At 52.1% G+C, this 23031-nt stretch overlaps 1 protein-coding gene across 1 annotated transcript in view; it reads left to right on the top strand.

Moving 5' to 3' along the window:
- Window positions 1–20268, top strand: part of LOC144752390 (uncharacterized) — an 84799-nt gene extending 64531 nt beyond the window's left edge. The window contains exons 7-10 of the mRNA XM_078640324.1: window positions 4160–4238; window positions 8962–9041; window positions 16812–16908; window positions 20191–20268. Coding sequence (XP_078496450.1) covers window positions 4160–4238; window positions 8962–9041; window positions 16812–16908; window positions 20191–20268 — 334 coding nt within the window. The remainder of the gene's footprint in view (window positions 1–4159; window positions 4239–8961; window positions 9042–16811; window positions 16909–20190) is intronic.
- Window positions 20269–23031: the final 2763 nt, after the last annotated feature.

The raw sequence follows: 23031 nt of genomic DNA, 5'->3' as shown, positions 1-23031 counted from the left end.
TAACAGAAGGAGTGGCAATGTCATGTTTGTTTCGTTGGCGATCAAGGCAGCCGTCCCTTACCGGAAGCCTGCAAAGGCCGAAGGTTCCGCCGGGGACCTTTGTAGGATCTTTAAGGCTGCGGAGATGCTGTCGGAGATGGGGGCTCGTGCTCCAAGGGGCAAATGTTCGAGTTATATTGCTGGTCAAAGTTACTCTAGTGGTCGGGGCCCGCCTTCCAGCGGACCCAGACGCCATTTTGAGGCCCTACAGGGGCCACTCTCGTCGAGCTTGCAAGAGTGGGAGAGATCCTTCGGAGTGAACGGAAGAGGTCTCTGTTTTGTGAAAGCGGGACGTTCGGCTGGGGTGCAGCTGTGATGCCCCCACCTGGGGGGCGAGGGAGACTGGTTCGCATCGTCTCCTTCTCCCGGTGCACTCCAGGCCGCTCCTTTTCATCGCCCCGCATGAAGGTTTCTCCACATCCGGTGTTCCCCAAGACCTGTGCTCGGTGCTGTGGGAGTATGGCCACCATTGCACGTTCGGTGCTGCGCAAGTACTGGGGTGCCACCATGGTGTGTTCGGTGCTGTGGAAGTATTGGCACCATCGCCTGACTGGGGGTGTTCGGCGTCGGGCCGGGGGCTGGGAAACCTCCTATCGGTGGAGGTGGGAGAGGCTCGTCCGCGTCGCCTCTCTCTCCCAGCCCAACTTGGACAAATTGTTGTGGAGGTACGTGCAGGACATCCCGCCGTCCAGGGCTGCTGCGGCTGTGACGGAAGAGAAAAGGAAGAGGTGCCTCGTTCTTCTCTGGACATGTGGCGGGACTGCTTAAGTCTATCCAGGCCCGTTGCGGCTGGCCGAGGAGACATGTGGCGGAACTACCTACAACTGCCCAGGCTGCTGGCTCCTGCCTCTCCTCCGGCTCCCCCATACGTTAAGATTTCCTGACCAAGAGTTGGCGGCCGGGCCCGCCTTATATGGGTTGCCGTTGGTTGGGCGTAGCCGTAACCCTGCCCTACTTTGGAAGGTTCCAGAATGAGGGGGGGGGGGGAGGCGAATGTTCTGTTTGACTTTCATTTTCTACAGTTTACCGTTATTATTCCTTGTTTGTTGTGTTAAATTAAAAGTTCAAGTTCATTAATGGTCTACGGATTTTGTTTTACCATTTCTTTCTTTTCATGTGTTTTTATGCTAAGTTTCTGCTAACAGAGGTTGAGTAACACGGAAACACGTGTAGAGGGGTGACGCAGATTTGTACATTACATACACACAAACTCAGACGGGGGGTGGGGGGGACAGTACAAGTACGACATACAAAGACCAAAGACGAATATAAAACAGTTATTGGTCATAATTATCTCTTTCCATCTGTGAATTTGAAACGAGGCTGGGTTCCCGTCTTGACGTTGCCCGACCTAGGAGAACTTGAGCATGCCGCTGAAATTGTCCTGGCGAAATCTGTGCCATCGGGCATAATCAAACGTGGTGGTTCTGTCTGGTCTGTCTATGTAAGTCGGGTTCTTCTTTGTCTCGCGCTTTTTCTCGTACTGCCGGTCTGTCGTTCTTGTCGGCCCTTTGCCTTTACTCACGCTCAGTAGAGTCGGGCATTGGGCTTTCCAGTGTCCGACATACCTACAAAAAGCGCATTGGTTTTGCCCTAAGTCTGGTCGTCTTTTGCATAGTGTCGGGGGATAAGTTGTGGGTAGCGGTGTCCTGGGGTTGTCCTGTCGGTATATTTCTCTACTTGGTTTGTCCTCGTCTTTTCTCTGTCGTTGCATAGCCTCTCTGCGCCACATACCGAGACTGTCGAGCATAATCGGCGTTGTTTTATTATTTCGAAGGGCTATTTCTAACGTTTCTATTTTGTCAAGGTCAAAGGATCCTGCCAGTGGCCACTGTTTGTCTTGACTATCTTCGGTATACCTGTGCCACAATTTATTATAGGCTATGGTGACTAATCCATAGTTTATGAACATGTCCTTATTAGGGGTGCCTTCTAGTGGAGCTATATGGTCCACCTCTAATACTCGGTCCGGGCTAAACAGGCTATTAATCAGTGGGGAGAAGACAGACATGACGGCTCGTAACGAGGGACTAAAAAGTCAGCACTGCCTATCTTATCACTAGGTGCAAAGACTGGACAGAATATTTCTATTCTACGTTGTTTGCAGGCAGTGAATACCTCATGGATCAAAATAACAAAAAGACCAATAAATAACAATGGGGAGAATAAGTAGGTCCACAAAGATCTGCGTTACCTACCCTTTTCACTATCTGCAAAAAGGGTGGTCTCTTCCCTGTTTGCAGACAGGGAATCTCCAGGAAACAATAGTTTGCGAACAACAGTTCAGTTTCAAGTGATTATTGAGTGGGGGAGAAAAAATAAGCACGGCTGCTGCCCTACCTATCCTCCACTGTTTGCAAAGAGAGAGCCCGTTGTTTCTCCGTTTGCAGACAGTGAATCTCCAAATAAATAAAAAAAAGGGGCAATACTAGTATTTTTTAAACAATCAAGCAATCAAGCAATTATTTCGCAACTTGTCGTGATTACACGACCTTACCCGGACCATGTGGACAGTTTCTTGTCTTCCGAATCCAGCGCCCGATCGTCCTCTTTTTCTCGTATTTCTCACGGCACTCCTGATGGTCCCCAGTCAGGACCGTAGATCACTCGAGAGAGGTCTGTTCGGAACTAGTGAAGTTCGGATGATCGGCTGCCAGACGAGGGTCTATTGGGCAAGAGCTCTCCCGATCGTTGCAGTCGTTCACTCTGTCGTCGGGACCTCTCCCACTGGATCCACGAGTCGCTGATGGGCCCCACGCTTGGGACGCCAATTGTAAAAAACCTGAGGTGGGTCGGGGGCAATCGATATTTGCCCGGCGGTATTGCCTCTGTGACCCTCTAGTTATTTAATCAATGAAGAGGCAGGCGCTGGAGACTGGAAAGCAGGAAACAAGGTTTTTTATTCTCTCCGGAGGAGAACACAACGAAACGGACAGAAGGTATCGTTCTGAGGTGCTCTAACTGCATCCCTGAGGCCTGGCCTCTTATACACAAGTTTATGACTTTATTGTACATTACACATTCATGTTAAAGCTTTGATGTATGAAAAAGACATTCCCGGAACTCCCTTTGAGCCCGTTCCCACACACATTTACAGTCGAAGTCCCCACCCTAGTCACAACAGGTGATGAGTATCACGCAGCTGGATATTCCGCCGATTCACGGAATGTGGGGGTTTGATCGGATCTCATGGAGTGGGGGCTTTGATCAACCCGGGGATCCTTTGATGGGGGAAGCTTTCTATTGTACGGGGAGGGGCAAGGGATGGTATCGGCAGAGCTGGGTGTCGGCCTGGGAACGGGGAAGACAAAAACGGGCACACGGGGAAAAAAGGGGGTTTGCATCTAAGGGCCGGAGATCATGAAAGGGAAGCAGGGAGGTGTCGCGCTGGGAACAGGATGAGGGCCTGGGGCAGAGCAGCGCCGAAGAGGGGTTTATGACTCAAGGCAGGTGCAAGCAGGGGGTGGTCAGCGTGCAGGCTTAGTGAAGGCGAAAGGCTATGTCAGGGGCCAGCGGCATGCAAAAGGGTTCGTTCTGATCGGGGCATCTAACAAAATGGCGGGCGCGCACGACAAAAGTGTGGCATCAGGGGGAGAGGCAAGATGGCGCAGATAATGTTCACCGAAACGTACTAATTTTCAACATGGAGGAAGGAGACATCTCTGGATCATTCCACTTCATTGGTAGAGCGGGGAGATGTGTGTATTCCTCTTTGTTCCCATGGATGAAGGAGCCATCTCTGGAGCATTCCACTTCATTGGTAGAGTGGGGAGATGTGTGTATTCCTCTTTGTTCCCATGGACGAAGGAGCCATCTCTGGAGCATTCCACTTCATTGGTAGCATGGGGGGATGGGTGTATTCCTCTTTGTTCCCATGGACGAAGGAGCCATCTCTGGATCATTCCACTTCATTCGTAGAGTGGGGGGATATGTGTATTCCTCTTTGTTCCCATGTGCGATGGACAGATGTGCGTGGTGAAGGAAGGCGTGGTAATGTCATACAACCGAGTAAAAGTTGTCTTACCTCCATCTGTCAGACTCTAAATTAGGCTCTATGTGTAAAAACTGTTCTCAGCGCACGATCCCACCATTAACAAAGCTTTGCTGCTCTTTCGCCCAGGTTACAGAAAGAGGTGCGGCTGGCACAGAAGATGGCATACACAGCTTACCGTGGGAGCCAACGGTACCCAGGGAAGCAGGTAAGTGGTAGACACAACTGGAATGTTTTGTTGGAACATTCCTTCAGACACAGAGGGCAGTGTTACCTGTGACAGCACTTGATACACAAAGAGCGTTGTTAGTTGTGGCAACTTTTCTGATACATCGACACTGTTACTTGTGGCAATGGTGCAGACACTGAGGGCACTATTGGGTGAAGCCCCTGTTCAGACACAGGGGGTGTGGGTTGTTGTGTCTACGGTGAGACAAAAAGGGTGATTTTTTGTAATTCCATGCAAATTATTGCATGGTATTAGGCTCCCTAAACCTGGAAAAGTCCAGGCTCAACCAACTTAACAATTAGAGACAGGCGACTAGAAGACTGTAACCCACAATGCCCTGCACGTTACACGAGTAAGGTGAGCTTTGGGCAACGATCAGTCCTGTGAGACTTGTAGGATTATCTGTGGTTAGCGAGCTCCAAATCTTCTTTCACCAACATTGGACACACACAAGAACCCGCACGATGGATGTTTGTTAAAACTATTAAACTCAACGACCTACTCAAGTGCAGATGATTTGCATAGATGTAAGTATGAAAACAAACAAATAGTGGCAATAAATGCAATTAGAAAGCAGAATATTAAAAAGAATTTCAACATTGTGAGGGAATTTCATATGTTCATTGAATTGAAAGGGAATCAGTCTCTGTTTCACTTTCTAGCCCTGAGCTAAGAAGTCTTAGTACAAAAAGTGCCTTTCTAAGTTTCCTGAGGTGACCTCCAGCCCACGTACCTTAATCAAACAACAGCTGTGTTGTTCTGCCCTTCAATAAGGCCGCTTTCAGTCTCTGCATTCTAGACTCTGAGAAGCCTGTGGCCTTTGCAGAGGACTTTTACATCACCAGCTCACACAAACCAAGCCTCCCTGTAAGGCAAAGAATCCTCTCTGCCTATTAAATGGATGTGCCAAGATTCACATTGAGGCGCGGAGGGCACTGTTAGTTGTGGCACGGTTCGGACACTGTGGGCACTGTTAGTGTGACAGGTCTACAGGCATCGCTTCCAAAGGAAAAAATGATACTGGCACAGGGCTTAGATTTCATGACTGCATGCTGGGGGTCCACAATTGGATGGACAGTAACTGCCTTAAATTGAATGCAGGAAAAACAGAAGTCCTACTTTTTGGACCCAAATCGTCTTTTTGGGGTCCGTCAGCATGGCCAGCTGTCATGGGCCCTATCCCCCCTCGGGTGGAAAAGGCTCACAACTTGGGAGAGATCATTGATAATAAACAACTTCACAGATCAGGTAAATAAGCTCACTTCATCCACGTTTAACACCATTAGAATAATTGAAAAGGTTCTGCCTTTTATACCTGCCCAATTGCAAAAGACATTAGTCACCTCTCTACTCCTATCTAAAATATACAATTGTAACAGCCTTCATCTGACCACTCACAAGTACAATATTAATAAACTTCAGGATCTGCAAAACACTGCAGCTAGACTTGTGTTAAAAGTTTCCAAATTTTGCTCAGTGTCTCAAGACATAGAAAATTTGCATTGGCTTCCTATTAAACAGAGACATGCCTTTAAGGTGTTATTTCTAGTTTATAAAGCATTTCATGATCTCGGTCCTGACTCTTTGAACCAGAGCTTTAAACGGTATCTCCCTGTCAGAAATCTTCATTCAGTAAGTGCTAGATTAGCCGTACTTCCAAGATACAGACAAGTACGATGGGGTGGAAAGAGCATTGTGCTCAGGGCCGGACTGGGAAAAGAAACTGGCAAACTGCTCAGCCATCCCCCCCATGGGGTGAGGGGGAGTGCAGCCGAGCAGTTTGCGAAGGCCGGTTTTGGACGATTTTGTTACAGGGGGTGATATTGCCAGCCCCGGTAACAAAAACTGCCCCCCAGGTGCCCAAAACCGGCCCCCACTATAGCGGCCTACCGGGGAAACGCCCGGTGCCCGCTATGGCCAATCCGGCCCTGATTGTGCTGGTAGCATCCAAAGCATGAAACTTACTGCCTCTCTGCATAACAACAGCATCCAGTCTCCTTGCCTTCAGGGAAGCTGTAAAGACCTGATTGTTCAGGTTTTTGTGGTTCTGTGACACTATTGAGCTGGAAATGAATAGCTCTTATAAACCTCTGGGCAGTAATGCGCTCTACAAATCCCACTGTACAAAAGGGGGTGGTGATGGACGGAGCATCTGAACCAATCAAACACTCACACCCAGTCAAAAGATCTGGGTTTAATCCATCACCGTTCTTTATCCCACTCTGCCACCCCAGTTCAGACATGACCAAATGCAAATCAGTCTGACCCTGTGCCTCATGGGAACAGTCCAGCCCGAACTGCCAAGCCATGCCTTCCCTGGACCGGAAAGAAGCTTCCGAGGACCGGTTTCTGGCATTGCAGCCGTTTTCAGCCCGGCTTGCTTGAATCCAGTGGCAAAGTGAGCAAGGACTCACGTCTGAGCATACCCGGCCACACTTATGGCGGCCAAAAGCGGTACAAAAGGGGGTGGTGATGGACGGAGCATCTGAGCCAATCAAACACTCACACCCAGTCAAAAGATCTGGGTTGAATCCCTCACCGTTCTTTAGCCCACTCTGCCACCCCAGTTCAGACATGGCTATATGCAAATCAGTCTGACCCTGTGCCTCATGGGAACAGTCCAGCCCGAATTGCCAAGCCATGCCTTCCCTGGACCGGAAACAAGCTTCCTAGGACAAGTTTCTGGCATTACAGCCGTCTTCAGCCAGGCTTGCTTGAATCCAGTGGCAAAGTGAGCAAGGGACTCACATCTGACCATACCCTGCCAACTTATGGCGAACAAAGCGGTACAAAAGGGGGTGGTGATGGACGGAGCATCTGAACCAATCAAACACTCACACCCAGTCAACACATCTGGGTTTGATCCATCACCGTTCTTTAGCCCACTCTGCCACCCCAGTTCAGACATGGCCATATGCAAATCAGTCTACAAATCCCGCTAACATAACATAACATAGTGGGCACTATTGACTGGCAGAGCAGTCCAGGGGTGGAGGGCACTGTTAGTTGTGGCATTGTTTAAACTCAGAGGGTATCATATACAAAGGAACGGTGCACCAGAGAAGAGAGTCCACAGCATCCAATCCGTTATGAGTGATTCTGTTATTGATTTTCAAATTTAAAAAACAAACTCCTCAGCAACGCGTTTCGTTCTCTAGGAACTTCGTCAGGGCTGAAACAATCCAAAACATATAATCAGAATTGTGTAACAAAAAAAATTAAATATAAAAATGAATAAAAATCACCTAATGTGAAGACAATACTTAAGAAATACATAAGAAATAAAGACAAGTTGGCTGAGGAGTTTGTTTTTTAAATTGGAAAATCAATAAAAGAATCACTCATAACGAATTGGATGCTGTGGACTCTCTTCTCTGGTGCACCGTTCCTTTGTATATGATTTTTGGATCTGCCTTACAGTGGAGTGTTGGTACGGCACACTCTGGACGCTTTGTGCACAGAACTTTGACACTTATATCATCCTTCATAGGCACTTGTGCATAACCCTGGTCAGCCGTTCTTCCTTTTTTGTTTTAAACTCAGAGGGCACTGTTGGCTGGCACCGCAGTTCAGGCCTGGAGGGCATGACACAGAGGGTCCGGTTGGCTGGCACAGTGGTCCCTACATAGAGGCCACTCTTAGTTATGCCAGATCTTGAGCTATGAGGGCTCTGTTAGTGAGAGCTGGTGCTGTGGTGCAGGGAGCTGTACCATGAGACATATTACTTTATATTTTAGTTATGCATGATTCCTTACTTCCTAAGTAGGTCACAGAAGTCTAATGCATTTTTTGCTTTGATATCTCTTGCCTCTCCCTGTTTTCCTCTCCCATGCTCTCTCTTACTTTCTTTCTCTGTCTCTTTGACAACTTCCCTTTTGGTTGCTCTCTTTATTTCTCACTTCCCACTGCTTTCTGTTCTTTTCTCGTTTTGCTCTCTTTCTCTGCATTTTTCTATCTCTTGGTCTCTGTCTATCTCTACCTTCCTTGCTGTGCCCTCTGGTCTACCTTGCTTCCCCTCTGTTTCTCTGCGCTCACTCTTTTCCTCACCCTTCTTTTTCCCTTTCTTCCCCATTTCTTTCCACAACCTCTACTTCCTCTTCCTCTCCGACTTCATCTTTTTTCTCAATCCATCTCATCTTTCTTTATTTCCCCTTCTCTCTCTCTCCCCTCACCCTTTCTCCCCATTCCGACCCTATGTATAATTTTACTGCCTTCCTCTGTGACTGTCTACTTGTCTCTCCTCCCCCTCCCTCTCTTTCTCTCTCGCACCCCTCTGTCTCCTCCTGCCGCCTTCCTCTTTGTTTGTCTTTCTGTCTCTCTCCTTCTCCCCCTACCTCTATGTCTCCGTCTCCTGCCTTCCTCCGTCTCCCTCTCTTTCCCTCTCTGTCCCTCTCCCTCCCTCTCTCTCTTACCTTCCTCTGTCTTTGTCTGCCTGTCTCTCTCTCCCTCTCTCTCTCTCTCTCTCTCTCTCTTTGTTTCCTTCTCTTGCCTTCCTCCATCTCCATCTCTCTCTCTCTCTCTCTCTTTCTCTCTCTCTCTTTCCTCTGTCTTTGTCTGCCTGTCTCTCCTTCCTCTTTCGCTCTCTCTCTCTTTGTCTCCTTCTCTTGCCTTCCTCCGTCTCTCTCTCTCTCTCTCTTTCTCTCTCTTTTCTTCCTCTGTCTTTGTCTGCCTCCCATCCCTCTCTTGCCCCTCTTCTCTCCAGCCCGGGGATGCCCGCCTGGCACAGTCGGTGCAGGTTCACCACTACCAGCATCAGAAGAAGCACCTGCAGCACAAGGACGAGTGAGTGACGGGGGGGGGGGGGGGGGGGGGGGTGAAAAGTTTCAATAACTTGTAACAACCCTAATAAAACACATTACAGCGGCAGCATGCGCAATTCTGTAGTTAAATGATGTTGTGATGTGAACACCAGCGGAGGAGCCCCCTTCGCCAATCTGCAACAACTTTCCACAACAGTCATTCAGTGCCCTCAGTCTGATTTTGCTCAAGTGCTAAAGGGCTGTTTCCCCACTAAAGAATGATGCAGCCTTCAAAAACAGTGGTGGAAATGTGGCATGCTCGTTTTCTAGGCAGTATTCCTTTCTCCTTAAAAATATGTTCTATAAGTCATAATGTGGAGGTGTGTGGACACGTGTTGGCTTTTGGGGCCTCATTTATGAAGGCCTTGCGCCACTGGTACGTCACTTTTTCCCATTTTAAAAGTGACGCACCGGCGGCGCAAGGCCTTTATAAATAAGGCCCTGGGGGGCAGATTTACAATAACTGGCGCATCCCTGCGTATTAGCAGGGATGAGCCAGTTGTTGTGCGCTACGCCTCTGCCACCCAGGATGCGCCTCATTTATAATGCGGCGCACAATGGGGCGAAAACAGCACAGATGTGTCACGCATCTATGCCGTAAAAGCGGAGTATTGCTGGAGTTGCGTCGCAAGTGCAACGCAGCTCCAGCAATGCTCTGGGGGGCTCTATCTCCTCAACGCTGCGTCAATCCTTACGCCTGCTTAAAGCAGGCGCATGCTTTTGATGCAGCATGGGCCCAAAAGTGACTGAGTGAAATCTTGTAGATTTCACTCAGCCACTTTTGGGAGGCGTTCCTGCGCCGGAACGCCCCCCCGAACCCCCCCGATATAACGCCTCCTTTTTGCGCAGGGCTTTACAATGTGACGCATCTGGGAGATGCGTCACAATATAAATACCTCGTACCATGGCGCATCTTTGGCGCAAGGGGCTTGTAAATCAGCCCCTTGGTGTTTAGTTCAACATCAGGGGCTGTACTCTCAGCCTCGTGGGCTACCTAAGACCCTGGTGGTTTCCAAGAACAGCGTCAAACTTTCCAAGCCCCAGGTACTTTAATCAACTCTCGCCTGGACTACGGCATCTCTCTTTATTCAGGTCCGCGCATCTCTCTCGGCACCTGTAGATCATGCGAAATTCAGCAGCCGTCTTCATCTAGAATCTTCCCTCTCAGGAGGCTGCATCGTCTCAGCTTATAGAACTTAAGGGAGAGGATGTGGCGTAACAAACAGAGCTGCAGACTTTGGAACTGGGGAACGGGGTACGCGTCTCAGTGTCGGCTCAACATCCTGTGATGCTGGACAAATCACTCCGTGCATATGTATGAGCCCCGTGTGCCACTGTGGCATAACTTTTTCTGATGCTTTGGCGACGCAAACTGCAAAATCATATTTATGAGGTCACGCTGATTGGCCTCAAAGACATAGAGTAAGGTAAGGAAGCACAAATCGCTGTGTTGCCTTACTCTGTGCTAGGGAGGTGTTTCACAGGCGTTGCGGTGGTTGTTCTAACGCAACACTCATGGATTTTGACGCTTGGCCAGATTTGCAAAGCCATGTAAACCTGGGGGGATGCAGCAAAACCCTCTGCCTCCCTAGCGGAGGTACAACGAGAAGTAATGCACTGTATTGGATAAAGTTCCTACTGCCCTTTCACTTTAACATAGTGCAGCTCAACTTTGTGATGCGCTGTGTTTTTTTTGCTCTGTAAATCCTGGATCGACCCCGTAAACTGAATGGGGCCCTGCAACAAACGCTGCTCTGCTGGGACATTGGAGGACAGGATGTGCCCTCACTGCCAGAGCTGCTGACTTTGGAGCTGGGGTACCAGGTTGGAGCCTCGGCGTCCCCGTGCAGTCCTGCCAAGTATCATGCATCTGGTGTGATACTAACGCATTTCAGTGAGGTAATCCGCATTACCTCACTGAAATGCTTTGTCTCACATATGCATAGCATCTCAGATGTTACTGCAAACTTTTAAGTGGGGCAGGAATCAGCGCGCCAGCGGCGGCATGCCCACGCAGCTCTCCCAGGCTTGGGGCTCCGTTCGCAGCGAGCTAAGGCAGCAGGCAGGCTCACACTCCCTGCTACAATGTTTTATAATTGCGATTTCCCTGCGGTGTGGCTCTGGCGGTCAGCCTGAGGTCACGGGGACGTCAGGTTGTGTGCTATTACGTGCCGGCACCGGGTGAACTGTCGTCACATCCTGCTTTCTGAGCGGGGAGTTCAGTTTGTTGAGGGAGGGAGACGGCTGGTTGCAATGCTGAATTTGCCGCGCCGCCCGCCACTGTTACCAAGAACTGCAGTCATGCAGTCTATCTCCCTTCCTTCTGTTTCTTGTACTTTGCAGTACTTTTAAGATCTTCCTAGAGCTTCCCCTTGCTCAAATGGGTGTCATGACTGATATTTATATGTTTTGCCTCGTCTTCATTGCTTGATTTTGCTCCCGAGAAAGTGTCACTCCTAGTCGTTGAAATGTCACTCATAATTACTCTGAAATTATGGAAATGTCACACATAGCATTCTGACACCTTGGCAGCTATGCCCGTGCCTACCAAAAAGGAATGTGTCCTTGTGTAATGTAACTGGTGCTCACGTAAAGCACTCCAGTACTTCCGGTCCAGTTTGCGCTATATCAATCTACACACCCCAAAAACATGGGGCCTCATTTATGAGGCCTTGCGTCAGTTTTGCGCTTCCGATGCGTCACTTTTTGTGAAGCATCGGCGGCGTAAAACATGCCTCCTGATGCGCACTATTTACAAAGTGACGCATCTAAGCAGATGCGTCCCTTTGTAAACCCCTGCGCTACATTATACCTGCATCAGGTATAATGTATGCAGAGGGGGCGTTCACCCGCAAAAAGCCTCGTAATAGTGATGCAGTGAAATCTATGAGATTTCACTGCGTCACTTTTAGGACGCTGTTGCGTCAAAATCTTGCGCCTGCCTCACAGTAGGCGTAAGACTGACGCAGGCCCTTTCACATGGGGCTTTCCCCATGTGAAAGGGCGCATTGCTGGAGTCGTGTCACCTTTGTGACACACTCCAGCAATGCGTGACTTTTGCGCCTACAGATACGTCAGAAATATTGACGTATCTGTAACTCCTTGCGACATGATGCGTCATATTATAAATATGACGCATTCAATCATGTCGCAGGGAGAGCGCAGTGAAAAGTGACACATCGCTGTTTTCACGCAGCGATGCGTCACTTTTCATAAATGAGGCCCTAGGTGTAACAGATTTGGAGTTTTACTGAGGTATTCCCCTTTTTCTGGGCCTCGCGCTGTAAGCCTGTAACTCTATTTAGTAACTTGTATGGACAGCACCCTTCGTGTGTTAATGATGATGCCAGGAGATGGCGCCAGATGCTCAGAGTTTGCTGACCCGGGCGCAGTAGAAACTTCAGACTTACCTGGGTGTACTCATAGTATGCAAATATTGCAGTACACCACGCCCCGTATGTAAACGAGCTGGCTTTGCTAGGACCTGATCCAGAGGTGGTTGGTAACGGATAGTGTGCTCAGTACAGTGGGGAACGAATGTCTTGTGGGTTAGATGGAGCTTCAGCGCCCCCGGGTGGCGAGGATGGGTATGTGCAGCTACTTCTGATGCATGCCTGAGGCTGGTGTGTGTGTGCTGTCCCTCGGGGAGGGCAGAGTCCCGGTGAGCGCCAGCCCCTCACACTCACCCTCACTCTGCTCCTCTCTCACACCAGCCCCTCACACTCACCCTCACTCTGCTTCTCTCTCGCACCAGCTCCTCACGCTCACCCTCACTCTGCTTCTCTCTCGCACCAGCTCCTCACACTCACCCTCACTCTTCTCTCTCGCAGGAGCCCCTCATCCTCTCTCTGCTTTTTTTTTGCACCATCCCCTCACACTCGCACTTCTTCTCTAACACCAGCCCCCTACCCTCATGCTTCTTTCACGCACCAGCCCCTCACCCTCACTCTGCTTCTGTCCCGCACCATCCCCTCACACTCACCCTCACGCTTTTTCTCACTCGCACCAGCCCCTCACCTTTCTTCTTTCACCCTTCTACTTTCACGTGCAAACCTCTCACACTAAACCTCACGCTTCTTCTCTCTCGCACCACCCCTCACACTCACCCTCACGCTTCTCTCTTCCACAACCCCTCACACTCACCCTCATGCTTCTTCTCTCTCACACCAGCCCCTCAGACTCACCCTCCCTCTTCTTCTGTCTCACACCAGCCCCTCACACTCACCCTCACTCTTCTTTTGTCTCGCACCAGCCCCTCACTCTCACCCTCACTCTTCTTCTCTCTTGCAGAAGCCCCTCAGCTTCTCTCTCGCACCAGCCCCTCACACTCACCCTCATGCTTCTTCTCTCTTGCACCACCCCTCACACTCACCGTCATGCTTCTTCTCTCTCGCATCAGCCCCTCACACTCACCCTCATGCTTCTTCTCGGTATACAACCTTTACAACGAATCTTTTACCACGCACTACCATTACAACGCGGTCCTTACAACGCAAACCATTACAACGCATTGCGCTGGGGGGCGCTCTAGGATAGGAAATAGGTTAATTTACTATCCAATAACCTTCCCTAGTGTCCACGGGGACTGGAGTTGGAATAGTAAATTAAACTATTCACTATCCAGCACCCCAAAGCGCTATGCGTTGTAATGGTATGCGTGGTAAAAACCGCGTTCTAATGGTATGCGTGGTAAAAGTATGCGTTGTAACATCATAAATCCTTCTTTTCTCTCGCACAGGCCCCTCACACTCACCCTCACGCTTCTTCTCTCTCGCACCAGCCCCTCACCCTCTCTTCTTCTCTCTTGCACCAGCCCCTCACACTCACCCTCACGCTTCTTCTCTCTCACACCAGCCCCTCACACTCACTCTTCTTCTCTTTTGCAGGAGCCCCTCACCCTCACGCTTCTTCTCTCTCACACCAGCCCCACACACTCACCCTCATGCTTCTTCTCTCTCGCACCAGCCCCTCACCCTCTCTTATTCTCTCTCGAACCAGCCCCTCACTCTCACGCTTCTTCTCTCTCACACCAGCCCCTCACACTCACCCTCACACTTCTTCTCTCTTGCACCAGTCCCTCATACTCACCCTTCTTCTTTTGCACCAGCCCCTCACACTCACCCTCACACTTCGTGCTTGCACCAGCCCCTCACACTCACTCTCACTCTCACGCCTCTTCTCTCTCACACCAGCACCTCACACTCACCCTCACGCTTCTTCTCTTGCATCAGCCTATCACACTCACCCTCATGCTTCTTCTCTCTCGCAGGAGCCCCTCACGCTTCTTCTTTCTCGTGCAAGCCTCTCACACTCACTCTTTTTCTCTTGCACCAGCCCCTCACACTCACCCTCACTCTTCTTCTCTCTCATACCAGCCACTAACACTCAGCCTCACTCTTCTTCTGGCTCGCACCAGCCCCTCACACTCACTCTTCTTCTCTTTCCCAGGAGCCCCTCACGCTTCTTCTCTCTCGCACCAGCCCCTCACACTCACCCTCATGCTTCTTCTCTCCCGCACCAGCCCTTCACACTCACTCTTCTTCTCTCTCGCACCAGCCCCTCACACTCACCCTCAAGCTTCTCTCTCGCACCAGCCCCTAACACTCACCCTCACACTTCTTCTCTCTCGCACCAGCCCCTCACACTCACCCTCACGCCTCTTCTCTCTTGCACCAGCCCCTCACACTCACCCTCACGCCTCTTCTCTCTCGCACCAGCCCTCACACTCATCCTCATGATTCTTCTCTCTCGCACCAGCCCCTCACACTCACCCTCACTCTTCTCTCTTGCAGGAGCCCCTCACCCTCACTCTTTTTCTCTTGCACCAGCCCCTCACACTCACCCTCACACTTCTTCTCTCTTGCACCAGCCCCTCACACTCACCCTCACTCTTCTCTCTCGCATCAGCCCCTCACACTCACATCCACACCTCTTCTCTCTCACACCAGCCCCTCACACTCACACTCACTCTTCTTCTGTCTCGCACCAGCCCCTCACACTCACTCTTCTTCTCTTTTGCAGGAGCCCCTCACCCTCATGCTTCTTCTCTCCCACACCAGCCCTTCACGCTCCCTCTTCTTCTCTCTCGCATCAGCCCCTCACACTCACCATCACGCTTCTTCTCTCTTGTACCAGCCCCTCACACTCACCCTCACACTTCTTCTCTCTCACACCAGCCACTCACCCTCACGCCTCTTCTCTCTCGCACCAGCCCCTCACACTCACCCTCACGCCTCTTCTCTCTCACACCAGCCCCTCACACTCATGCTCACACCTCTTCTCTCTCGCACCAGCCCCTCACACTCACCCTCATGCTTCTTCTCTCTCGCACAGGCCCCTCACACTCACCCTCACGCTTCTTCTCTCTCGCACCAGCCCCTCGCCCTCTCTTCTTCTCTCTTGCACCAGCCCCTCACACTCACTCTCACGCTTCTTCTCTCTCGCACTGGCCCCTCACACTCACCCTCACTCTTCTCTCTCGCAGGAGCCCCTCACCCTCACTCTTCTTCTCTTGCACCAGCCCCTCACACTCACTCTTCTTCTCTTTCGCAGGAGCCCCTCACTCTTCTTCTCTCTCACACCAGCCCCACACACTCACCCTCATGCTTCTTCTCTCTCGCACCAGCCCCTCACCCTCTCTTCTTCTCTCTCGCACCAGCCCCTCACACTCACTCTCACGCTTCTTCTCTCTCACCCCAGCCCCTCACACTCACCCTCACACTTCTTCTCTCTTGCACCAGTCCCTCACACTCACCCTCACTCTTTTTCTCTTGCACCAGCCCCTTACACACACCCTCAAACTTTGCGCTTGCACCAGCCCCTCACACTCACCCTCACGCCTCGTTCTCCCACACCAGCCCCTCACACTCACCCTCACGCTTCTTCTCTTTCATCAGCCCATCACACTCACCCTCATGCTTCTTCTCTCTCGCAGGAGCCCCTCACGCTTCTTCTCTCTCGCACCAGCCCCTCACACTCACCTTCACGCTTCTTCTCTCTCACACCAGCCCTTCACACTCACCCTCATGCTTCTTCTCTCTCGCACCAGCCCCTCACACTCACCCTCATGCTTCTTCTCTCTCGCAGGAGCCCCTCACCGTCACTCTTCTCTCTCTCAGGAGGCCCTCATCCTCTCTTCTTCTCTCTCGCACCAGCCCCTCCCACTCACCCTCACTCTTCTTCTCTCTCGTAGGAGCCCCTCACACTCACCCTCACTCTTCTTCTCTCTCGCAGGAACCCCTCACACTCACCCTCATGCTTCTTCTCTCTTGCAGGAGCCCCTCACCCTCACTCTTCCCTCTCGCATCAGCCCTCACACTCACCCTCACTCTTCTTCCCTCTCGCATGAGCCCCTCACACTCACCCTCATGCTTCTTCTCTCTCACATGAGCCCCCCACCGTCACTCTTCTTCTCCCTCGCAGGAGCCCCTCACCCTCTCTTCTTCTCTCTCGCACCAGCCCCTCCCACTCACCCTCACTCTTCTTCTCTCTCACAGGAGCCCCTCACACTCACCCTCACTCTTCTTCTCTCTCGCAAGAGCCCCTCACACTCACCCTCACTCTTCTCTCTCGCAGGAGCCCCTCCCACTCACCCTCATGCTTCTTCTCTCTCGCAGGAGCCCCTCACCCTCACTCTTCCCTCTTGCATCAGCCCTCACACTCATCCTTACTCTTCTCCTCACACTCACCCTCACGCTTCTTCTCTCTCGCAGGAGCCCCTCACACTCACCCTCGTGCTTCTTGTCTCTCGCAGGAGCGCCCTGAAGGCGCAGCAGCAGCTGTCCACGGAGTCTGAGGCCGAGAACGAGGGCGGGGAGTACACGGTCTATGAGTGCCCGGGCCTGGCACCGGTAGGTACCCGCAGCAAGATGCACAGTCACAGAGCAGGCACAACGAGGGATCACAGATCAGGCAGCCGTGGGCCATCAGAGAGCAGACAAGCCATTAAAAAGCAGGCAAGCGCAGGCGACCACAGAGCAGGCAAGCACAGGCAACCATGGCACAGACACGCAAAGGCAATCATGGAGCAGGCACACGCAGGAGCTCACAGACCAGGCAAACACAGGCCGTCACAAAGCAGGCAAGCACAGATGGGCACTGAGCAAGCAAGCACAGGCGACCGACCACGGCACAGGCAAGCAAAGGCAATTACAGACCAGGCAACCATGGGCCATCATAAAGCAGACAATCACAAGCGCAGGAGAGCACAAAGCAGGCAAGAGAAGGAGAGCACAGAGAAAGCAAGCACAGGCGACCACGGCGCAGAAAAGCAAAGGCAATCACAGAGCAGGCACAAGCAGGAGCTCTCTGACCAGGCAAACACAGGCCTTCACAGAGCAGGCAAGCGCAGATGGTCACAGAGCAGGCAAGCATGAGCAATCACAGAGCAGGCAAACACAGGCCATCACAAAGCAGGTGAGCGCAAGCAATTAGAAAGCAGACACAAGCAGGAGCTCACAGACCAGGCAAGCACACAATCCCTTGCAAATTCGGAAGCACAAGCCATTAAAAATCAAGCAAGCACAGGAGAGCACAAAGCAGGCAAGCAAGCACAGGAACTGGAAAGCAGGTCATCAGAGGCGATCACAGCACAGACCGCAGACGATCAAGGCAATCACAGTGAAGGGCAGCACAGGTGATCACAGAACAGACAATCACAGAGCAGACAAGAACAGACAATCACAGAGCAGACAAGAACAGACAATCACAGAGCAGACAAGATCAGACAATCACAGAGCAGACAAGAACAGACAATCACAGAGCAGACAAGAACAGACAATCACAGAGCAGACAAGAACAGACAATCACAGAGCAGACAAGAACAGACAATCACAGAGCAGGGCAGCACAGGTGATCTCAGAGCAGACAAGAACAGACAATCACAGAGCAGGGCAGCACAGGTGATCACAGAGCAGAGAAGAACAGAGCAGGGCAGCACAGGTGATTACAGAGCAGTGAAGCACAGACAGCTCTGTAGCTGGCAACACAAGCAGCTATAGAACCAGCAAGTGCAAGCGGTCATGGAGTATTTCAGCCTAGGTAGGCACTAAGCAGGCATGGCACAGAGATGGCAGTACAGGCGATCACAGCCAGCCACAAGGACCACGAGCACAGTCTGTCGTAGAGCAGACAGACAAGGACAGGCACAGTCCGGGCAAGCTCTGCAGCCACATGGGAGACACAGGTGCAGGTGAGCAGAGGCAGCACAGTGCCAGCAAGCATAGGTCTTTGCGCACTAGTGATCACAGACAAAAAAACACCAGAAGGCTGCAAACCATTCAGAACTCAGCAGCCAGGATCACGCTTAACCTCTCACGCCGCACTCACACCAGACCACACCTGAAGGAGCTTCACTGGCTCAACATTCACAAACGAGCACCATTCAAGCTTATCACCCACCCTTTCAAGGCACTACATAACACTGGCCCAGCACACCTCAACAATAGCTGGGACTGGGACAAGGAGGTATAGAGCTGGCACACACAAACAGTAGAGCAGGCACCCACAGCCGGTAAAGCAGGCACACACAGACAGTAGAGCAGGCACCCACAGCCAGTAAAGCAGGCACACACAAGCAGTAGAGCAGGCATACACAGACGGTAGAGCAGGCACACACAGACGGTAGAGCAGGCACACACACAGACAGTTGAAGAGGTGCACACAGGCTGTAGAGTAGATACACACAGGTAAAGCAGGCACACACAGATGGTAGAGCAGGCACACACAGACGGTAGAGCAGGCACACACAGACGGTAGAGCAGGCATACACAGACAGTAGAGCAGGCACACACAGACAGTTGAAGAGGTACACACAGGCTGTTGAGCAGGCACACACAGACGGTAGAGCAGGCACACACAGGCGGTAGAGCAGGCACACACAGACGGTAGAGCAGGTACACACAGACGGTAGAGCAGGCACACACAGACGGTAGAGCAGGCACACACAGACGGTAGAGCAGGCATACACAGACAGTAGAGCAGGCACCCACAGCCAGTAAAGCAGGCACACACAAGCAGTAGAGCAGGCATACACAGACGGTAGAGCAGGCACACACAGACGGTAGAGCAGGCACACACACAGACAGTTGAAGAGGTGCACACAGGCTGTAGAGTAGATACACACAGGTAAAGCAGGCACACACAGATGGTAGAGCAGGCACACACAGACGGTAGAGCAGGCATACACAGACGGTAGAGCAGGCATACACAGATGGTAGAGCAGGCACACACAGACGGTAGAGCAGGCACACACAGACGGTAGAGCAGGCACACACAGACGGTGGAGCTGGTACACACAGACGGTAGAGCAGGCACACACAGACGGTAGAGCAGGCATACACAGACGGTAGAGCAGGCACACACAGACGGTAGAGCAGGCATACACAGACGGTAGAGCAGGCATACACAGACGGTAGAGCAGGCACACACAGACGGTAGAGCAGGCACACACACAGACAGTTGAAGAGGTGCACACAGGCTGTAGAGTAGATACACACAGGTAAAGCAGGCACACACAGATGGTAGAGCAGGCACACACAGACAGTAGAGCAGGCATACACAGACGGTAGAGCAGGCATACACAGACGGTAGAGCAGGCACACACAGACGGTAGAGCAGGCACACACAGACGGTAGAGCAGGCACACACAGACGGTGGAGCTGGTACACACAGACGGTAGAGCAGGCACACACAGACGGTAGAGCAGGCATACACAGACGGTAGAGCAGGCATACACAGACGGTAGAGCAGGCACACACAGTTGGTAGAGCAGGCCTACACAGACGGTAGAGCAGGCATAGACAGACGGTAGAGCAGGCACACACAGACAGTTGAAGAGGTACACACAGGCTGTTGAGCAAGCACGCACAGACGGTAGAGTAGGCACACACAGACGGTAGAGCAGGCACACACAGTTGGTAGAGCAGGCCTACACAGACGGTAGAGCAGGCACACACAGACAGTTGAAGAGGTACACACAGTCTGCTGAGCAGGCACACACAGACGGTAGAGCAGGCACACACAGACGGTAGAGCAGGCACACGGAGACGGTAGAGCAGGCACACGCAGACAGATATAGAGCAGAGACACAAGCAGTCAGCACTGTAATAACCTCTTTCTCCTTCTCCCCACAGACCGGTGAGATGGAGATCCACAACCCCCTCTTCTTCGACTCGTCGGCGCTGCACGCGGCCCGAGGACGCCTCAAGTAGTGATGCGGTGACCACCGCCCGTCACTGGGCGTGGAGGCAGGTGGACCCACCTTTCATCCTCAGCCATGGCGGCCTTGCATGCGGCGGCGGGGCACTGCGTTCCAGTGACGCGCTGTATTCTTCGTGAGCTCTTGTCCTGTGGGTGCTGTGTGAGCGGGCCGGAGGACGGTGGTGGTCAGGGGTCCCTCTCGGTGCTGTTCTGTGGTTCTTGTTCGGGGTGCCGTACCTGCCGCGCACACCTCTCTGCTCTCCTTCAACTGTGGCCCACAAAGGACCCCGGTGTGCCTGTGGCCCTGTCCCTTGATGGCTAAGATGGCTGCCTTGAGCTCCTGGGGCCTGCCAGCACACCCCAGGACTCACCTTCAACTGCCTTGTACATTCTGTTCATCGACCGGCATCGGAGGCCACGCCCGGGCCAGTCTGAGTGTTACCCGTCTTCAGTGACCTCAAAGACTGGCATCGGAGGCCACGCCCGGGCCAGTCTAGGTTCCACCTGTCTTCAGTGACCTCAAAGACTGGCATCGGAGGCCACGCCCGGGCCAGTCTAGGTTCCACCCGTCTTCAGTGACCTCAAAGACTGCATTGGAGGCCACGCCCGGGCCAGTCTAAGTTCCACCCGTCTTCAGTGACCTCAAAGACTGGCATCGGAGGCCACGCCCGGGCCAGTCTAGGTTCCACCCGTCTTCAGTGACCTCAAAGACTGGCATCGGAGGCCACGCCCAGGCCCCTTCTGAGTTCTACTCGTCTTCAGTGACCCCGTATCCTGGCATTGGACCCATTCCTTGGACTGCAGAAAGTTCTACCCATCTTCCATGACCCCATAAACTGGTATTGGATCCCTCCCCTGGGCCCAGTCTGAGTTCTGCCCATCTTCACTGACTCCAATAGACTGGCATTGGACCAATTCCTTGGACTGCAGAAAGTTCTACCCATCTCCATTAACCCGATAGATGGGATATCTTCCTTGGGCTGAGTCTCAGTTCTACCCATCTTCAGTGACCCTGTAGACTAGCAATGGATTCCACGCCTGGACTCAGGTTGAGTACTACCCGTCTTTAGAGAACCCAAAGACTGCGTCGGATTCCTTCCCTGGAATTTAGGCTACGTTCTACCCTTCTTCAGCGGCTCCAAAGACTGGACAGCAGAAAGTTCAGCCCATCTCCTTTAACCCCATAGACTTGCATTGGATCCCTCCCTGGGGCTGCAGCCAGACTTCTGCCCATCTTCAGTGACTCCATAGACTGGCATTGGATCCCTCCCTGGGGCTGCAGCCAGACTTCTGCTTATCTTCAGTGACGCCATAGCCTGGCATTGGATCCCTCGCTCGGGCTGCAGCTGGAGTCCTACCCACCAGGAGTCTGCATCAGATCTCACCCATGACCTGCAATGTCAATTCTACCCACCCTGGATGGATTATTAGAGAACGTGTAAATGTTCGCACCAGTGGTTCTTCCGTTACGAAAGCACGGGGAGCCTCATTGGCGAAGGGCACGCCTGAGCGCTGGTGAAAGGGGTGCTCAGGTTGAGGGGCACGGGTGCTCTCTGACCAGCTGACAGGGACCCTCTGGTGCTCACATTCACCAGAGGGAGAGGGGTTCATGCCCACTTAAAAGTAACCTTCAAGTTGCCGAACCCCTGAAGAAGTTAGTGGACAAAGGTAAGGTTAGAGGTCACAAGGACCAACTCATGGCTCCAAGAAAGTTACAGGCGCCCTGTGGTGGTAGGCAGGCTCGCTCGCAGTCAGCCAGCACCCACGTGTAACATATCCCCGTCTCACCGCGAGGTTACCATGTCTCATGGAGAGCTGGGCTTCCTTGAACATGTCAAAGTCTCACTGAGTAGAGGGTTCTCCTGAACTTGGCCAGGTATCACAGAGAGGGGGGTCCCCTTGAACATACCCATGTCTCACAGAGAAGGGGGTCCCCTTGAACATGCCCATGTCTCACAGAGAGGGGGGTCCCCTTGAACATACCCATGTCTCACAGAGAGGGGGTCCCCTTGAACAAGCCCATGTCTCACAGAGAGGGGGTCCCCTTGAACATACCCATGTCTCACAGAGAGGGGGGTCCCCTTGAACATACCCATGTCTCACAGAGAGGGGGTCCCCTTGAACATACCCATGTCTCACAGAGAGGGGGGTCCCCTTGAACATACCCATGTCTCACAGAGAGGGGGGTCCCCTTGAACATACCCATGTCTCACAGAGAGGGGGGTCCCCTTGAACAAGCCCATGTCTCACAGAGAGGGGGGTCCCCTTGAACATACCCATGTCTCACAGAGAGGGGGGTCCCCTTGAACATACCCATGTCTCACAGAGAGGGGGGTCCCCTTGAACATACCCATGTCTCACAGAGAGGGGGGTCCCCTTGAACATACCCATGTCTCACAGAGAGGGGGGTCCCCTTGAACATGCCCATGAGAGGGGGGTCACCTTGAACAAGCTCATGTCTCATTCAAAGATATGTTCTTTGATCATGTCCATCTCTCAAAATGAGAAACGTGGCTCGCTTTGTCACGAGTTATGACCGCCTAGCATTATGGCGCAAACTATCTGCACCATGCCATGCGTGCTGCGTGTTGCTCACCAATGTCATCTTCTGGAATGGTGTCAGCAAGCAGAAGAAAGTGCACATTGAATGACGCACCACATGGGTCCCCTCTGCAGCCTTGCACAGTAAGTGCACAGTTGCATCTACTGGTGGCACCCTGCAAAGGTACCTACTTGGTAAAGGCATGCCGTTTGCAGAGTTTGCGCTGTCTGTT

Source organism: Lissotriton helveticus, chromosome 5_1 (genome assembly GCF_964261635.1).
Source record: "Lissotriton helveticus chromosome 5_1, aLisHel1.1, whole genome shotgun sequence".
Taxonomy (NCBI): Eukaryota; Metazoa; Chordata; class Amphibia; order Caudata; family Salamandridae; genus Lissotriton; species Lissotriton helveticus.
This window is presented reverse-complemented; position numbering and strand designations above follow the sequence as displayed.